This window comes from Pecten maximus, chromosome 16 (assembly GCF_902652985.1).
Source record: "Pecten maximus chromosome 16, xPecMax1.1, whole genome shotgun sequence".
Classification (NCBI taxonomy): domain Eukaryota; kingdom Metazoa; phylum Mollusca; class Bivalvia; order Pectinida; family Pectinidae; genus Pecten; species Pecten maximus.
In genome coordinates this window covers 22,205,754-22,225,213 of record NC_047030.1, presented here as the reverse complement: position 1 = coordinate 22,225,213, position 19,460 = coordinate 22,205,754, and the positions used below count along the sequence as shown (strand labels likewise).

General features: G+C 36.9%; 1 protein-coding gene across 1 annotated transcript in view; it reads right to left on the bottom strand.

Annotated features, from left to right (window-relative positions):
- The window catches only part of LOC117344569 (calmodulin-binding transcription activator 2-like), an 84,633-nt gene that overhangs the window by 31,651 nt on the left and 33,522 nt on the right, over window positions 1–19,460 (bottom strand). Inside the window, exons 2-8 of the mRNA XM_033907362.1 lie at window positions 16,985–17,091; window positions 10,021–10,127; window positions 8,593–8,660; window positions 6,564–6,699; window positions 1,621–1,692; window positions 469–607; window positions 127–164 (exon numbers count right to left, since the gene is read on the bottom strand). Of these exons, the coding sequence (XP_033763253.1) occupies window positions 127–164; window positions 469–607; window positions 1,621–1,692; window positions 6,564–6,699; window positions 8,593–8,660; window positions 10,021–10,127; window positions 16,985–17,039 (615 nt within the window). The 5' untranslated portion in view covers window positions 17,040–17,091. The remainder of the gene's footprint in view (window positions 1–126; window positions 165–468; window positions 608–1,620; window positions 1,693–6,563; window positions 6,700–8,592; window positions 8,661–10,020; window positions 10,128–16,984; window positions 17,092–19,460) is intronic.

Genomic DNA, 19,460 nt, shown 5'->3' with positions numbered 1-19,460 from the left:
ATCGTTTTCTGAAGAACAAAAATTGAAATTGGTACAGGCTTAACTTGACCTTTTTGCAAAAGAATATCCGAGGTAATTTTGTACATTTTTCTGAAAAATTTTCTCCAAAATAATGTGTGAACCTACCATTTGTTCTGACTCTTCTCCTGGTCTGCCTGTTGAGACTGTAGTAATTTGGAAAACAAAACGAATAAATAAATAAATAAATGAATACAGCTCTAAAATTAGTTTACAGATAATGTCAATATGGCAAATTATTACACACAGTCACTTGTTCTGTTGTAGGTTGACATTCTTTACTAACTACTTTAATGACGTGACATTTATATCTTTATAAAGATTATTCTAGTATCAAACTCTTCAATTAAATTAAAATTAATATCTGAACAGTGGAAATGAATTAATGATACCTTGTTCATGTCTTGCAAAACCATGTTATAGAGACAAAAACAGAAGTACAATATTTACACATAGGTCGGAGTTGGTCTATGAGCTCCTCTTTGGTCCATTCCTTTTTCTCAAATGCCTGAGATATAACTGGAATCTTCATCTTAGTATTGTCTGGGTACGGTACATTTAGGTAGTGTACTATCACAATGTCAGGATTCTACAACAAAGGTCAACAAAGGTCAACAAAGGTCAGGAAAGGTCAACCAAGGAAAGTACAAGACTCATCATTGACAACCAAGTCTAAACTAGGCTAAAAACTATAACCAAGTCTAAACAAAGTCACACAAAGTTAAACCAAGTATAAACTATTTCAAATAACTAAGTCTAAACTAGGTCAGTCAGGGTCAACTGGATTCTAAAGGTCAATCAGAGTCAACTGATTCTGCACGAGTTTAACAGGGTAAACTGATTCTAAACAGGTCAAGCAGGGTCATTTGATTCTTAACAAGGTCAAACAGGGTCAACTGATTCTAAACAGGTCAAGCAGGGTCATTTGATTCTTAACAAGGTCAAACACGGTCAACTGATTCTAAACAGGTCAAGCAGGGTCATTTGATTCTTAACAAGGTCAACTGATTCTGAACAAGGACAACCAAGATCAACTATTTCTAGACAATGTCAACCAAGGTCAACTAACTTTAAACAAGGTCAGGAAATGCTTCTTAATTTCTATTATAATCCTGATATGATATCCTCAGTAACTTCACATGCCATTATTGGCAACCATAGAAAATGAAACGGTGGTCATTAAATTAGAATTTCAAAATGAAACAGTAATCAGAAGAAACCAAGCAATAAATATATATATCTTCATTCTGGTTCTTTTTTGTTGTTGATAAGAATGTAAATATAAGGATTATATGTTGATCAACTGTCAGTCAGAAGTATGAAACTCAATTATTTTACTGCTCACAAAATTAAACATATCATTCAATTGGCATTACCATAAATCTGAGGTCAACCACTGGTTAACATCTTAAGTGTACCATCAACAAACTTTAACATTTCAATATGTTTCAATGTGTTGGATGAATGTACCAACCAAATGAGTAGTATGTTTCTCGACATTCACACTTTTCACTCTTATATACCACCATAACTAAACATGCAGAATGAAAATGTTTCCATCTGTCGGGTATGAACATTTAATTCAGTGTTATCTCCCCTTACCTGCAGTAACCAGTAGCAACGCCGGTGAAACGTTGGTAATATGTCTGAGTGGACGTAGGAACCATAAATGCACTGAAAAATTAACAAGACATAATATTTATCAGTGTGCAATAATACATTACGTTGGCAACAAAATCAGTTTAAAATATTCCATGATAATGCTTATTTTCACCACAAAGCTTATGTCCATGATAATGCTTATTTTCACCACAAAGCTTATGTCCATGATTAATAAATGATCATTGGAAAAATGCTTCTTTTCATGGTAATGCTCATAAAATATCAAAGTGTTATTTGAGATGATCAAAGGCACATAAATAAATATAAACATTATTTTTTTATGACTGCCTATGGACTTTAACAAAACATTTTGATAAAACACTATCAATATTGACGAGAGGTGAGAGATCCAACATCCGTGTAAAAAGTGTGGTTCTGTGTAACCCAGCTAACGGATTTGACAAGGAATACAAGAATCCAGCCGTAAAGTTGTGTCGACAAAGGGTAAAGATGACCATAACAACATCGTGCTGGGTGGATCAGCTTTAATCAAGTAGTTGACTAGTTTTGACACTTTGGCGCCTAAATGTTGAAACTAATCAACTATTTGATTAAAGCTGATCCACCCAGCACAACGTTCTAATGGTCATCTTTACCCTTTGACTACCAAAATTTGTACAGGATTGTTGGGTTGTTAATCTATTCATATCAATACGATACCAACAGGGGAGTATTGAAAAGATTCATGTATAATCATTGGACAGCGAAACTAATTGCTTTATTGTGCAAACATCATTTTACTTTAATTGTCATGGTGATCTCATGCAACCTTTGACCTCCAGCCCTTACTTGCCATCCCTAATAAGGAAGCATGTGTAGTATGGGAACACTGTATGTTAATTTGAGTTTGATGATCTCTAAAGTGCTTTATCTACCACACCGAAACTAATGTTCTATTTATAGCAATCTTGAATGACCTTTACCTTTGACCTTCAGACCTGATAAGCACTGTATCACAGGAACAATGGAACATATTATGTGATTGCATGCAATGGAAACCTTTATTCAGACAATGTAAACCAATGACTGGGCACTAACAGTGATCTCTATATACCTTTTCTTAAGGCGACAAAATAGCCAGGAAATATTTAGTGTACCGTTGTGCAATTGTCTCTCTAGCATATTCCTTTTGTATATTTTACAGACAAAATTGCTGACAGACACAGATTAGAATGGCTAGGAACATTATATCCTAGAAGATTAGGAAACCACATTCTGAAACTGATAGGGGAAAAAATCTCATTTTCAAACAAAAAATTGCTGTGCATCTTGTTAGCTTTAATGAGCATGGCATAGACCGGGTTCTGCCAAGAAGTCGTTGTAATTTCACAGAGGACAGTCATTTTCTATGCTGTATTGTCTACCAAGTGTTTAACTGCATGTATTATTGTCAAACTTTGTCGGGAGGTGAAGCCACCAGACCCATTACCACCGGAGGCTTGGTGGGAATCTACGAAATTCAATCTAGCAAGAAGCAGCCCATGTCTAAACACATTGAGCTCTACACACAGAGAGAAGCTAGGAGAGATACATCCCTGGAGGCAAGCTGCAGACAACATCCCAAGCGCTGCACGACTCTGAAGGCTGCTACCATACAATCAATAAGATTGAAGGGAGAAATTTTACCTAGCACTTTACTCAAGTGACAGAGATTTCAGTCACAATTTTCACTGTTACTATTATGTATTGTTTCAATCTAAAAGCTGTCCCACCCATATGGTTTGATCAATATAAGACAAGTTTGATTGGCTACATGCATATAAAGGCTTATATATATACACTCCGTCAGGTGAGATTCTAGATATTGTAAGACAAACATAGATGTAACTCGGATCAGAGCTCAGTAGATACCATAGTAAAATCGCTTATGCTTTTTTTTAATTTTTTTTTAAAACAGTAGAACATAAATTTACAGTATCTTCGTTGTTCATGACATTTTCTGATATATAACAGAGCAAGACTGTCCTCTCAAATCTCTAGAGACTACATGTTAATAAAGGACAAAGGTCAAGCATATAGGTCACAGAAAACTACTTCTGCTAAGCACACTATCCTGCCAAGTAGTAGCCACATATAAAGTTAAAATGGCCTTTCATAAAAAGTAAGGAGTCTTATAAGAAATATGCACTTAAAATTGTTTATAAAGGTCAAAGGTCAAAATATATAGGTCAAGGTCAAAATATATATGTCAAGTTCAAAATATACAGGTCAAGGTCAAAATACTTAATACATGGAAAAGTAAGAAAGACAGATCTCAGAAACCAATTTCACCTCAGATGGTCGAAGGTTACAATTAAAAGAAGCTGATTGAAACTAAGTTGTCAACTGAGGACCTCATGATACAATGAAGACAATTTTTTGGTTTCTGGTATCCACACCATAGAAAAACACCCAACTGTGCTAAAAGGTCAAATCAGGCATTATAAATATAAGGATGAAAGACATCCTGTCAACGCGGATGATTGCAAGGGAGAGTAATACAGTGTATATCTCATAGTAGGCCGATTAACAAGGCAACATAATACAGTGTATATATCAAAGTACGCCGATTAACGAGGCATCATAATACAGTGTATATATCAAAGTAGGCCGATTACCAAAGGCATCGTAATACAGTGTATATTCAAAGTAGGCAGATTACCAAGGCATTGTAATACAGTGTATATTCAAAGTAGGCAGATTAACAAGGCATTGTAATACAATGTATATCTCAAAGTAGGCCGATTAACGAGGCATCGTAATACAGTGTTATTTCATAGTAGGCCGATTAACAAGGCAGCATAATACAGTGTATATCTCAAAGTAGGCCGATTAACAAGGCATTGCAATACAATGTATATCTCAAAGTAGGCCGATTAACGAGGCATCCTAATACAGTGTTATTATCATAGTAGGCCGATTAACGAGGCATCGTAATACAGTGTATACATCTAAAGTATAAGCTGGCCGGTATAATCTATTTTTATTTGGACGGTAATTCCAGAGATAGAATCAGTCTATTTTCCTTATGTTGACAAGTGTTCTTCTGTTTTATCATATCGGACCAGACTAGCCTCACATTGAAATGAAAATGATATCAAAGAGTAAATTTGCTAAATCTGTGGAAAAATGGTACATCAACCTTGGCCTATATGAAGAGCAATAATTCTAATAGAACAGAAACCTACATACGACATATATCAGCGAATTATTCAGAGCTTGCTTTCCTGATTTACACACAAGTTTGAACTAAAACTATCACCAGGATGACTAACTAAAACCCCCATAATCTGCACAAGTCAATGGTGAATTGGAACTGTTAATTAGAGGCTAACTAAGTTAACCCATGCATGCCGATATTTCTGAAATTTGTTGAAATCAGTCCACAGGTTTTGGAAGAGTTGTCTGGACATTAAAACCCTTTTTACAAAGACCAGTTACCATAGCAACCATAATTTTGATACGGAAAAACTTAAAGTTATGGTTTTTATCGGAAAACCTGTTTATAGTGACCAGTTGCCATAGCAACCATAATTTTGGGAAAAAGGACGTGAGATGCACATCTTCACATGGTCCTCTACATTTGTGTGAAGTTCCATTGAAATCGGCCCTTCGGTTTAGGAGGAGTTGTCCGGACAAACTTAAAGTTATGGTTCTTATCGGAAAACCTGTTTATAGTGACCTGTTGCCATAGCAACCATAATTTTGAGAAAAAGAAAGTGGCATGTACATCTACACATGATCATTAATATTTGTGTGAAGTTTCATTGGAATTGGTTTAGGAGGAGTTGTCCAGAAAAAAATGTGTCTACAGACAGACAGACGACAGACGGACGGACGGACGGACAGAGGGAAAGACAGACAACCTGATTCCAGTATACCCTCCTAACTTCGTTGCGGAGGTATAATTATAAATGTTATCCTGATTTACACAAGTTTGAATTATAAATGTAATCTTCAAGTTCTACAAGGTCAATCTGGCTTCATTATCACTTATTTGTATTTACTGGATAAAAAATTGAGAAAAATCTGCTCCATACATAAAACTGCTGAGTTTACTGCTTGGCTCCATATTTGCATTTTCATATTACAGTCTAAAAACCTGTCTTTTATTTCCTTTCATATCTTGTTTAATTACCAAGGTTTGTGGAGCATCCCTTTGTGTGTCATGCTTGATGAAGATAAATTCAGGCGTCTAGAATTGTCTCTGTTTTTGTTTTTTGTTTTCCCATTATTTTCGCTTTGATTACAAAATTTGAATTCTGTATATTCATAATAGGAGTTTGCATATCTGTCTACTTTTTTTAAATTGCAGAGAAAAAACATGGCCCAAACTATACTGCTAAAATCTGTGTATGCATTTATATAGACTTCTATAAGTGGAGTATTATTCCTTATTTAAGCTCTTAAAACCAAAGTTTATTTTAATATGGAAACAATTTGGTTTATATAAGGTCTCAAAATGTGTGCCCAGGTATCCATTAAAATGAAATACCTTACACCTTATTGGCCCTTTCAACAACAACATATTGTAAATGTACATATCATAGCGGCAACCTTATTTTAGGGTTTTTTCACGCTGGAAGCATTTTGTACCTTATCTACATTGGTCTCTATGGCAATCATTGTTGGTGCGCTAATTCATCATCCTGCTAATCTATTTTAATAGCTTTTCGCTAAAATTTGAGTGTGTCAAAGTCAAGATGATGAAAATAATTAATTTTGATAGTAACAGACTGAGAATCAAAACCAATATTGATCTTTATACATATATATATATGCAGTTAATATAATACAGTCAAACCCCATTAACACTAAGTTGTCGGGACCATGAAAAAACTTTGAGTTAATGAAGTTTGACCACTGAATATCTTTAACAAGCTGACATATCACCAATACTTTACCTCTAATCCCTGAACTTTCAACTTCATGTGGTCTTCTCGAATATTTTTTCCGTCTTTTCGTTTTTTCCAGCAGTATCCATCTTTTCTGTACCGTACCTTCTTGCGACTGTACAGCAGCATAGATCCACTGGGAGGTCTACAGTAAGGAGGTTTGACAGTGTCATCTCATGTCTAAAGCATGGTATTTCACCTCAGCAACATTCACAAGATCAGAACTAAGCAAATTGGTAAATGATATGTCTATTGGTTTCAAAACATTAATCAGCGAAAATGTGAATTTTCATAACCATTGAGCAATCACTGAATTCAGATGCTATTTTGCATCAAATTGCATTTTTGCGTCTTTGCAAAATGCATACATATCTTCCCAATCCCTTAATGTTTTTCAAGGCCCTGGTCAGTTTTTTTTATAAACTTAAATGAAAATTTTACATATGAAAAGGGACCAATCAGAAAGGTTAACATTGGGAGGGACCAATCAGAGAGGTTGAGGTAGGGAGGATCCAATCGGAGGGGTTGAGGTTTGGATGAGCCAATCAGAGAGGCAGAGGTTGGAAGGAGTCAATCAGAGTGGCAGAGGTTGGGAGGAGCCAATCAGAGGGGTTGAGGTTGGGATAAGCCAATCAGAGAGGCAGAGGTTGGGAGGAGTCAATCAGAATGGCAGAGGTTGGGAGGAGCCAATCAGAGGGGCAGGGTTGGGAGGAGCCAATCAGAGGGGTTGATGTCAGAAGAGACCTATTACAGGGGTTGAGGTCAGGAGAGACCAATCAGAGGGTTGAGGTTTGGAGAGACCAATCAGAGGGGTTGAGGTCAGGAGAGACCAATCAGAGGGGTTGAGGTTTGGAGAGACCAATCAGGGGGGTTGATGTCAGAAGAGACCAATCAGAGGGTTGAGGTCAGGAGAGACCAATCAGAGGGGTTGAGGTTAGGAGAGACCAATCAGAGGGGTTGAGGTCAGGAGAGACCAATCAGAGGGGTTGAGGTTAGGAGAGACCAATCAGAGGGGTTGAGGTCAGGAGAGACCAATCAGAGGGGTTGAGGTTTGGAGAGACCAATCAGGGGGGTTGATGTCAGAAGAGACCAATCAGAGGGTTGAGGTCAGGAGAGACCAATCAGAGGGGTTGAGGTTAGGAGAGACCAATCAGAGGGGTTGAGGTCAGGAGAGACCAATCAGAGGGGTTGAGGTCAGGAGAGACCAATCAGAGGGGTTGAGGTCAGGAGAGACCAATCAGAGGGTTGAGGTCAGGAAAGACCAATCAGAGGGTTGAGGTCAGGAGAGACCAATCAGAGGGGTTGAGGTTAGGAGAGACCAATCAGAGGGGTTGAGGCTAGGAGAGACTAATCAGAAGGTTAGAGGTTAGGAGAGACCAATCAGAGGGGTTGAGGCTAGGAGAGACCAATCAGAGGGGTTGAGGTCAGGAGAGACCTATCAGAGGGGTTGATGTCAGAAGAGACCTATTAGAGGGGTTGAGGTCAGGAGAGACCAATCAGAGGGGTTGAGGTCGGGAGAGACCAATCAGAGGGGTTGATGTCAGAAGAGACCTATTAGAGGGGTTGAGGTCAGGAGAGACCAATCAGAGGGGTTGATGTCAGAAGAGACCAATCAGAGGGGTTGAGGTCAGGAGAGACCTATCAGAGGGGTTGAGTTTGGGAGAGACCAATCAGGGGGTTGAGGTCAGGAGAGACCTATCAGAGGGGTTGAGGTTAGGATAGACCAATCAGAGGGGTTGGGGGTGGGAGAGACCAATCAGAGGGGTTGAGTTTGGGAGAGACCAATCAGAGGGGTTGAGGTTGGGAGAAACCAATCAGAGGGGTTGAGGTTGGGAGAGACCAATCAGAGGGTTAGAGGTTAGGAGAGACCAATCAGAGGGGTTGAGTTTGGAAGAGACCAATCAGAGGGGTTGAGGTTGGGAGAGACCAATCAGAGAAGATGAGTTTGGGAGAGACCAATCAGAGGGGTTGAAGTTGGGAGGAGCCTCATCAGTGTAATGCTAGAACTGTAGCACAGTAATCAGTAACTAAGACTTACCGGACTTTCATCTCTATATGCATCCATTCTTTATGCTTGTCAAATGCAATCAGAATTGACGCTATCTCCTAGATGAATAGAAAGAAAAGTAAAACAAATTTCTGATTTGTATCCCTTTGAACTAAGTAATCACTTCATATAACCAAAAGGTATTGTTTAAATATGTCAAAACTTTTGCCAGCAATGATATGATTAACTGACTAGGAAACTAATTTTTTATGCACTACAGACTACATGTACATCGTAATGTGATGTTCGGAATGCCATACAGCATTTATCACCAAAAATACTTCAGATTCTTCTGACAAGACAATTTGGAAAAATCTGCATTACACTTTCTGTGAGATTTTGTAATGATAACTCCACACTGAGTACACGCTTTCAGGTTGCGTAGACGATTTTTTAATGTGTTACCAATAATTAGCATGATCACATAAATACTGTTTACGGCTGGACCTTGAGTGGCAGTTAACAGCCTAGTAGCCTACAGATCAAAAACAATCCATCGCTCTTTCTTACAGGTTCCTCATCAATCAGACATGACAGCCCGCACCAAACATGCTTTTATCACTAGTTATGTGTGCAGCTTGAAGACTTTGAGTAGCGTTTTCCTCATACATGTTTTGTAATGTTAATGCAAATAAAATCTGTTCTTAATGTATGTTGCAGCTATCATTAGAAACCTGATTAGTCCCTGCTTTTAGTATTAATCTGACATTCTGTATATTTCATCAAAGCACTGTCATATACCACTCTTATTGAGGACTATGCACAACAAGACCTGTGAATTTTGACTCCCTGTCTAATCTGACCAGTATTTTGTATTCCTCACTCTGAATGAGAAATACCTGACCAACATGTGAATTTTGATGCCCTGTCTAATCTGACCAATAGTTTGTATTTCTCATTTTTTAATGACAACTATGCAACTAGATCTGTGAATTTTGACACCCTGTCTAATCTGACCAGTAGTTTGTATTTCTAATTCTTAATGAGAACTACCTGACAAAACCTTCTAATTTAATGCCCTGTCTAATCTGATCTGTAGTTTGTATTTCTCATTCTTGATGAGAACTACTCGATAAGACCTGTGAATTTTGACACCCTGTCTAATCTGCCCCAAGGTTGTATTTCACAGGTTATAACTTGGTTTGAGCAGTTTCACTGTATCTCCATAATACAGTTTTGGTTCAGATATCCAGGATAGATCTTTCTCAAAGTTAAAGTGCAGAACTGAGCCACTGTGAATCAATCAAAAAATTGAAGTTATGCATAGCAACCATTCTAGAGAACAAATCTTCCATTTTCAGCTGCCTCAAAATCCAGCTTCTTCTTACCGAGAAACAATTTTGAGGCGACTGATAAGTGAGGCTCATAATACCTAGCGGTCACTCAAATGTACAGGAACACTGTCCTGATTGTTGTTACCTCATTGGTGTTCCAACGATGACGGACGCCTGGGAACTCGGCAGCAGCTTTGATGCCCTCCAGTTGTTTGGGAAGTGTAAAGGTGTTACCTGTGCTGCTACCATTGTCTGAAGAAAGAAAATATTTAAACTTTATTTATTTTACAAAAAGTGTGAAAACAATTTAGATCACCCTAATAACTCTTGTCGGCCTTGATGGAAGCATGTGAGGGGTCTACTGTGAAAAGAAACCGGGTACCGGGAGAAAACCCAAGTGCTCAGGTAGGTGCCCCCTATACCCTTTGTCATGTCTGATAAAAGAATCAAATCTCAGTCACCTAGATGTTTTAAGGTTTTGTCACTGAAATTTTCTAACAATGATTGTTTGTTTCTTTGCTTGCTTATCATCCCATAAACAGCCAGGGTCATTTTGAGGCAGGGTCTTCTTGTAGTAGACACAGACTACCTCGCTAAACATGGTCATTTTGAGGCATGGTCTCCTTGTAGTAGACGGTGACTACCTCACTAAACAACATAAGGAAGGCCTGTCCGCATGCCATCCAGAGCTATTATGGTATACAAAGTATATAAAGTGTCTTGCTCAAGGACAAAACCATGACAGCACAGACCAGCCCGTTTCTCAGCTTCCCAAGAAACACAAACCGACACGGATAGGGAGAATCAAACCATTTTAACAGTAATAATGACTAGATTTGATTCCTTTGATTGTGACTGCATTACCACTGCACCACAGAGCCAGCCAAGATGATATTTTACTTCAGTTAAACAAGCAGACAGTAAAGAAGTGTTGGAAAGAAAACGGGCTGGTTGTCAAGCGAGGGAGTAAAAATGGGAAGATACAATGGTAAGGAGAAAGAACTGTTAGATAGAAAATGACACGAGATTTTTAACAGAGGTGTAGAATTGGCATTGGAAAAGATGGAATGGACGTTAAGCAGGCAAATCTAGTTTACCACACATCAAAATGTCTGATTGTCTGCATGCAATAGAGGAAACCCTGGCTAGGACTAAAGATGGAAGGATAATTACAACTAAGAGGCCAAGACGTACACAAGAAGCCCAATGCATGTTCAACAGATATATGTCCATCAAAATGTCTAATGTCTGCAATAGAGGTGAGAGGAAACTCTGGCTTGGTTGAAAGATGACAGAAGATTTGTTATTAAGGGGCAGAAGCTGGGCATGAGATGTTAGATAGTATTTTATTCCCTTCAATGGTAACCATAAAACATTTAATTTCCTCGCGCCAGTTTGAATTTTTCAATGTAAATAAGCGTTATAAATGTCCCGGAGCTGGGCATGATATGTTAGATAGTATTTGATTCCCTTAGGACTAACTAAAGTCTGATGAATTCTCAAAACTCCTTACAAAAGTCACAGTGCAAGTCAATATTTCAACAATTAAATCCAAAGTTTTTTGTTTACGGAAATGATGAAATTCAAATCCAAATTGAGATTGAAACCAAAATCATATGCTATAGACAATTACAACTTCATGATAAACTTAACAAAACAACAGTTGGTATATATTAGATTGTACAGTGGGTAAGATTTAGAATTTAACTAAAGCAAAATGCATGAGATTTATATATCATATTTCAATCAAGATATTTGCATGCTTTCAACCTTTAATATCTCAGTATACAAAATTGCATGGGAATGACTCTGGGGAAAATGGAGGAAGATGAATATTTTATGTCATTTATAAATATATACATATCAACATCATTAAAAACCGGTAGGAATATCCAAGAACCCCCAACCTGTCAGTGCTGCGCTCAAAAGCAATGAAACACCTGGACCCATAAGAGAATTTGGTTTGCAAATGTGAGCTTTATATATACAGAACTACATCGTATTGGATATGAATAATTTACATTAAGTCTGGAGTTGTATTCCAAAAGCATCACGCCGCTGAACAAATTTTTACTAGAAATCTTGAAAATGTATCTAATTTTTTTTAATCATTTTTTAAGTATGTTTTCTTTCTGGGGAAATTATACAATATATATCTAATGGGGAAAAATGCCATGTTTTTCTAGAGACCAGTTAGAGCAATTCTTCAGCAAAAATGGTAAGACGACACTGCATGATGGCATGAGACAAGGGCTAAACTTCTAGCCAGGCACAATGGAAAATACAATGTCAATTTAAATTTTTCATAAAAATCTGGTCAGAAATATAATTGTCCATATCATACATTTACAAGATGGGGACTGTTTAAAGCAAGAAGTCAAAAACTTAGTCAACCTACAATTACCATATCATATATGTATACAGTACTGCGTATATCAGAATATTTATCAGTAACATTGTAAGCTAGGTTATTTTTGTGAAAGAGACTAAATCTACCTTTCTTTTACATTTGAATATTTCAACTTTCTTCAATGATTTTATTACATTCTTGCTGTAAAAATCATACATACATACAATGTAGATTTGCGTGACATTTATGTTTGAAAATGTAGGTCACTACAAAACAATGCTGTTATACATGCATGTTATGAAGCAAAATGATAATTTTGTCACTGGAAGATGTCCCGTGGGAAATAGACTCAAATAGCACTTCACATGAAACAGATTTTAACCTGTGTTCATAAGAAAAAATTGTTGATTTCCTGAGAGAATCATCCAGCAACAAAATTATATCCTCCAACTGTCACCATGCAAATAACAACCCTGTCATCAGTGTCATAACACCCATCACATAACTACCCTACTATCAGTGTCATAACACCTATCACATAACTACCCTGTTATCAGTGTCATAACACCCATCACATAACTACCCTGTTATCAGTGTCATAACACCAATCACATAACTACCATGTTATCAGTGTCATAACACCCATCACATATAACTACCCTGTTATCAGTGTCATAACACCCATCACATATAACTACAACCCTGTTATCAGTATCATAACACCCATCACATATAACTACCCTGTTATCAGTGTCATAACACCCATCACATATAACTACCCTGTTATCAGTGTCATAACACCCATCACATAACAACCCTGTTATCAGTGTTATAACACCCATCACATAACTACCCTGTTATCAGTGTCATAACACCCATCACATATAACTACCCTGTTATCAGTGTCATAACACCTATCACATATAACTACCCTGTTATCAGTGTCATTTAACCTATCACGTAACTGCCCTGTTATCAGTGTCATAACACCCATCACATATAACTACCCTGTTATCAGTGTCATAACACCCATCACATAAATATACTGTTATCAGTGTCATAACACCCATCACATATAATTACCCTGTTATCAGTGTCATAACACCCATCACATAAATATACTGTTATCAGTGTCATAACACCTATCACATATAACTACCCTGTTATCAGTGTCATAACACCCATCACATATAACTACCCTGTTATCAGTGTCATAACAACCATCACATATAACTACCCTGTTATCAGTGTCATAACACTCATCATATAACTACCCTGTTATCAGTGTCATAACACCCATCACATATAACTACCCTGTTATCAGTGTTATAACACTCATCACATATAACTACCCTGTTATCAGTGTCATAACACCCATCACATATAACTACCATGTTATCAGTGTCATAACACTCATCACATAACTACCCTGTTATCAGTGTCATAACACCCATCACATATAACTACCCTGTTATCAGTGTCATAACACCCATCACATATAACTACCATGTTATCAGTGTCATAACACTCATCACATAACTACCCTGTTATCAGTGTTATAACACTCATCACATATAACTACCCTGTTATCAGTATCATAACACCCATCACATATAACTACCCTGTTATCAGTGTCATAACACCCATCACATATAACTACCCTGTTATCAGTGTCATAACAACCATCACATATAACTACCCTGTTATCAGTGTCATAACACCCATCACATAACTACCCTGTTATCAGTGTCATTACACTCATCACATATAACTACCCTGTTATCAGTGTTATAACACCCATCACATATAACTACCCTGTTATCAGTGTCATAACACCCATCACATATAACTACCCTGTTATCAGTGTCATAACAACCATCACATATAACTACCCTGTTATCAGTGTCATAACAACCATCACATATAACTACCCTGTTATCAGTGTCATAACACCCATCACATATAACTACCCTGTTATCAGTGTCATAACACCCATCACATATAACTACCCTGTTATCAGTGTCATAACACCCATCACATATAACTACCCTGTTATCAGTGTCATAACACCCATCACATATAACTACCCTGTTATCAGTGTCAGAAGTGTTAATTTGTGAGTCATCATACATAAAGGGAAAAAAGACATACAGAGTCCAAATAGTGTCATTTAAGGTTTTATTTCAGTCCAAGCAAATTCTTTTTTCAGGAGTTTTTGCAAAAAAACTGCCATATAGTTTAAAATGTAAAATTCTATTCCATTTCAGAAGCTTTCAATATATATAAAAATTCATCTAAGATCCTTTGACTGTAAACATGTAAATTGCTGACAATTGTAGCTATAAAGCGTTTTATCCTACTACACAGAGGCGGAGAATCTTTATCTCTCCTGTTTCGTCCGACAAAAATGATTGATTGAATCCAATAGATGAATCAAAGAAAACATTCACAGTTACGTCCCTTTAATCTTATCTCGACCAGACATATAGGATATATAGCTTTATCCCTCGGAACCATCTGTAGTATTATGGGATGGATGATAAAAAGATCAATATTTACGTTTGATACCTGGTAGTTTTACAATATAGCCGACAGGTTGTCTCTGTTGATACAGTTTTAAAGTGGCTTTAACACCAGACATATGAGAAAAATTTGTTTCTGTCTGACCATAGTCTAGCCAAAATCAATCCCCCATGCTATCAGTTGTTACCACAAACTAGTGGGGTGTGCCAGATGACATTTCTCAAAGCAAGACAGAGATTAATTCTGTACCAAGACATCATTAAATGAAATCCAGGCACTACCCTGGTGACAGGACAGACAAATTAACAAACCTTGTGATACTAATGGTCTACAACAGAGCATTTCTATTTACCATGATGATATTTATCTGCCTATAAAACCCAGGCCTCGTAATAAGCCCACATATAACAGTGTTGTAGAAATGCCAACAAGAGCTATTTAACTGTCCTAAATAAGCCAACCCCTGCCCCACCTCCTGAGACAAAGATTTCTCTGAGTATATATATATTAGAATGAATATGACAAAGAATATTGTATCTGATTACTTATTCAATATCATGATAAGCCCGCCCGCTATGGGGTGTATTGCTGGGTGTCTTCGCCAGTATACTTCAGTGAGGTAGCACTATAAAGTTGGCATCAGTTCCTCGCTATCACAAGGAGACAAACACGAACATACTGCAGCCTCCATAAATATATACAAATTCACCACATCCAAGCAACTTGCACACAGGGGAGGATGTCCTTAAATAACCTCAGCTGTAAGGATGTTAAAACAATGTTGAGATATTATGATCCTAAATAAGAGTCTGAAGTTTCATGAAAATCCCTCGAAGGAAGCCCCTAGAGCGCCTTAAATGGATTTTCATTAAAAATGTAACGTGACCTTAACCATGACCCCAAAATCCTGAAACACCAACTTGTCTGTCCTTAATCATTGGGTGAAATTTTATCCAAATCCCTCAAGGAATGAAGCCGCTAGAGTGCTGACAAAGGATTATCTAAAAATATTAACGGTGACCTTGATTTTGACACAAAAAGCCTCAAGAGCACTGAGCACTGTCAAACTTTGGAGTTACATACATATGATGTACATGGTATATTTGGTAAGTATAATGGTGGATAATGTAACATATAACATGGTATTCTTGTGTTTTAGCATCAAAATTGGACAAGAATAAGGTTTTAATGGATTTTTTAGCTGGAACTACTTTGTGCTAACCACTTGGGTCATATAAGCAATCCTGGTGCATAACATACTCATTATATATAAGAGGGCAAAATACAAACTTTAATTGGGTCTATGTCAGACTAACATTTCCTCTACTTTTCTCATCTTTCCCTCTAATCATTGACAGAAAGTGGAACCTATATATGTAATCTGAGAAAATTCCATCAAGAACTTTCTGAGAAATAATAATTAACATCAATTAAATTTCAATATGGCTACTCGTCAGCCATAATCGTTTTCTGATCTGCAAATGGAAATGGCAAGAGACTGAGCAGAACTTATACCAATTTAATTTTCCGAAATATCCTTCTAACTTCTCTAGAAACAATGATAACAAATTTCAACAGTCAAAATCCAAGATAGCCACCATCTGGTGGCCATTTTTTCCTGATTGGCCTCTGAATCAAGCAGGACAGTAACAATCAGACAGTGGGCTAGAAATATAAAGCATTGGCCGAAGGGGAGACAACTAATATGCAATACAATGATATATGAGTAGAAAGGGAGGCAAATAATATGTAACACACAGATATATGGGGAGAAGGAGAAACCACTTATATATGTAACATACTGATATCTAGGTAGAAAGGGAGACAACTGATATGTAGCACACAGATATCTGGGAAGGGAAGACACCTTATATGTTACAGATATATGGGGATAAGGGGAGACAACCATTATGTAACACAAATATATGGAAAAAGAAAAGACAACTGATTTGTAACATAAACATACGATATGTAAAACACTTTCACATTTGAAAAAAGGGAGAAAACTTACCTGTGTAACTAGAAGGGATGACTTTTGAATAAGGAAGGGGAAATAACTTATAATTACCTGTGGAACTAGAAGAGATATGTTTGGAATAATGAAGGGGAGACAACTGGCATTTACTTGTGGGTTACAGAAGGGAAATTTGAACAGAAGACATGAAGTGTAACTGCATGGTGTTAAGCTGTGGAGATAGGGTTCGGGAATACAGAAAGGAGACAACTAGTCACCTACCTGTGGAGCTGGATGGGACGGGTTTGGGGGTGGAGGAAGATGAGGGCTCTTCCATCTTCACCACTCAGGTCCCTCACACCGTGCTCGCCCACTTCTTACATGCTGATCTGGAAAACAACATAAATGTATGATTAAACACTTTTTTTTTTTTTTAATATTTTCAAAAATGATACAAAACATAATCTAATACTTCCATCCAGTAAAACAAATACAAACAGGAATAATGTAAAAAAGATAACTTTATGCTGATTGTTACCTAATACTATGTAAAATTTCATAAATTCTCAAAATAATGATAAAACTCTATAAAATGAAATGATTCAGAAAAAAATTACAAGAATTATGGCTGGTTAGTTGGATCCTCAATTCCTATAGGTGGTAATCTCGGTTTAGAGGGGGGGGGGGGGGGGGGGGGGGGGGGTATTCAAAATTCAACAGCAAAACACATAACTACAAAATCAATGTACAAGGAAAATGTTTTTAAACCAAGTTTCAAGGTTTGTGCAAGAATCCATCATTACAGAATAAACTTCCTAAGCATATCATTTTTTTCCTTGCAACATTTCCATAATTTGGAACATAATCACTTTTCCCTTTCACAATTTTTATTGATTCAATAAAACATTACACAATTTCTTCAGATTGCAGATATAGCTGTATCGTGAAGTGAATAAAACTGATTTTTGTCAATACAACATGCCACCAACAGGACTATATCTTACATATTACAGACTGTTTACAAGGCACTGCATGTATCTCTTATGAAGTATAAACCGTAATGCTATGCTCCTGACGTGATGATCAGAGAGACTAAGTTATATTGAATAACAGCTAATCAATACCGGCTTAATACACCTGATGTGGCTTACCCACATGAAAACATACTCATTTTATGGCACACATTTTTTTTTCTTCTTTCGCCTGTATGCAAATGTATGGGATGAATTTCCAAATCCATCATAGCTCTAGGTATCAACATGGCTTGTTAACCAAAGACCTAATGCTATATGTCATCTTCACAATATTACGTCAGTCCTGTACGTAGGGAACATATTTTTTTCAAAAGCCACATGAACCACGAATTAGACATGATTATTGATATTGCATGTCTTGCCTGTCCAGCTTTGTCAGTACAGTAAGTTCAAAATTCAATGAAATTTCTGTTGTTTTTTCTTCTGAAAACAACAAAACAATTATACTTACACATCAATTAAAGTATGTGATAGCTATGATGTATTGTAAACTAAAATTGAAATTTTTCTGATTTTTTTATTGGTCAAGAATTCGAACTTTGACCCAAGCTGCAATTGTTATTGACGTCATCAATAATCGAATGATGTCATGATCACATCACCGGGTCCCAGACGTCATTGGTACACTTTATTTGCATACGCAAAATTATACTTAGCCACATTTCCCTTTGATTCCAGCCGATATCGATTATTGTGGTAGAAACAGGTCACACCACTCGTGATAATCGGATATGGAATTCATTTCACACTTGTAAGTTATTTTTTAAAAGTTGCAAAAGACACTTGCTTATATATTAAACCTGAATAGTGAGAAGCAGACTATATCTGATATTATTACAGAACTTGCTTCAATTTGAGTTTAAGTTAATTTAAATGAAATCGAGAAGCAATAAAGAGGGTATATTAATTTCTCAAAATCTGTCTTACTTTTGCGACTTTTCATCGTAGGCGAGACAAAAGTAGTAAATTTATTGCAATTATTGTTTTTTTCTTTAGCTTACATGCAAATATAACAGATGAATTAATGAATTACTGATAACTATGTACTAGATTTGTGAGCCTGCGGGACTATCTTATTTAACCTATATATACACATAACATAGTAACACAAATGACAAAGGAAGAAAATTTGGTGACTTTTAACCTGACTAGGCCTCGAACTCACAATCTACGGCACCCAATCGCCTAGCCAGAAATACCCCGCAGCTTATACCACTGTGCCACAAAAGTTTCAATGATGCATTGAAGGTCGCAGGTATTTATCCTATACATGTATAATAAGAAAAGGGGGCCAACTTGCACTCAACACAAGCATTCAATTGTTACTATTTTCAATTAATTGCAATTGGTGGCCATGGGCTACATGTATAGTTACAAGCTATACATGTATGGGCTTATTGTTGAATAAATATGGATGCTGTATTATCAAAGTTCTGGGTATTGGGTGTAAACAAAATGCATATATGCTTCTAAATCAAGGAATTATTACATGCTACTGTATCTCTCCCTAACCCATACACTTATAGTAACATGTTATAATCCCAACCATGGAAACGGACCCTATCAAGGACAATACGAAGTCTACAAACAAAGAGCTATATATAGATGCCCGAGATATCTACAGACTAACATCAGAAACAAACTCTCCCTTGATACATGTACAATTACAGAAGAACTTGTTTTAATCACAGACCAGTAGACTGGAACACCAGATTGAAAGTGAA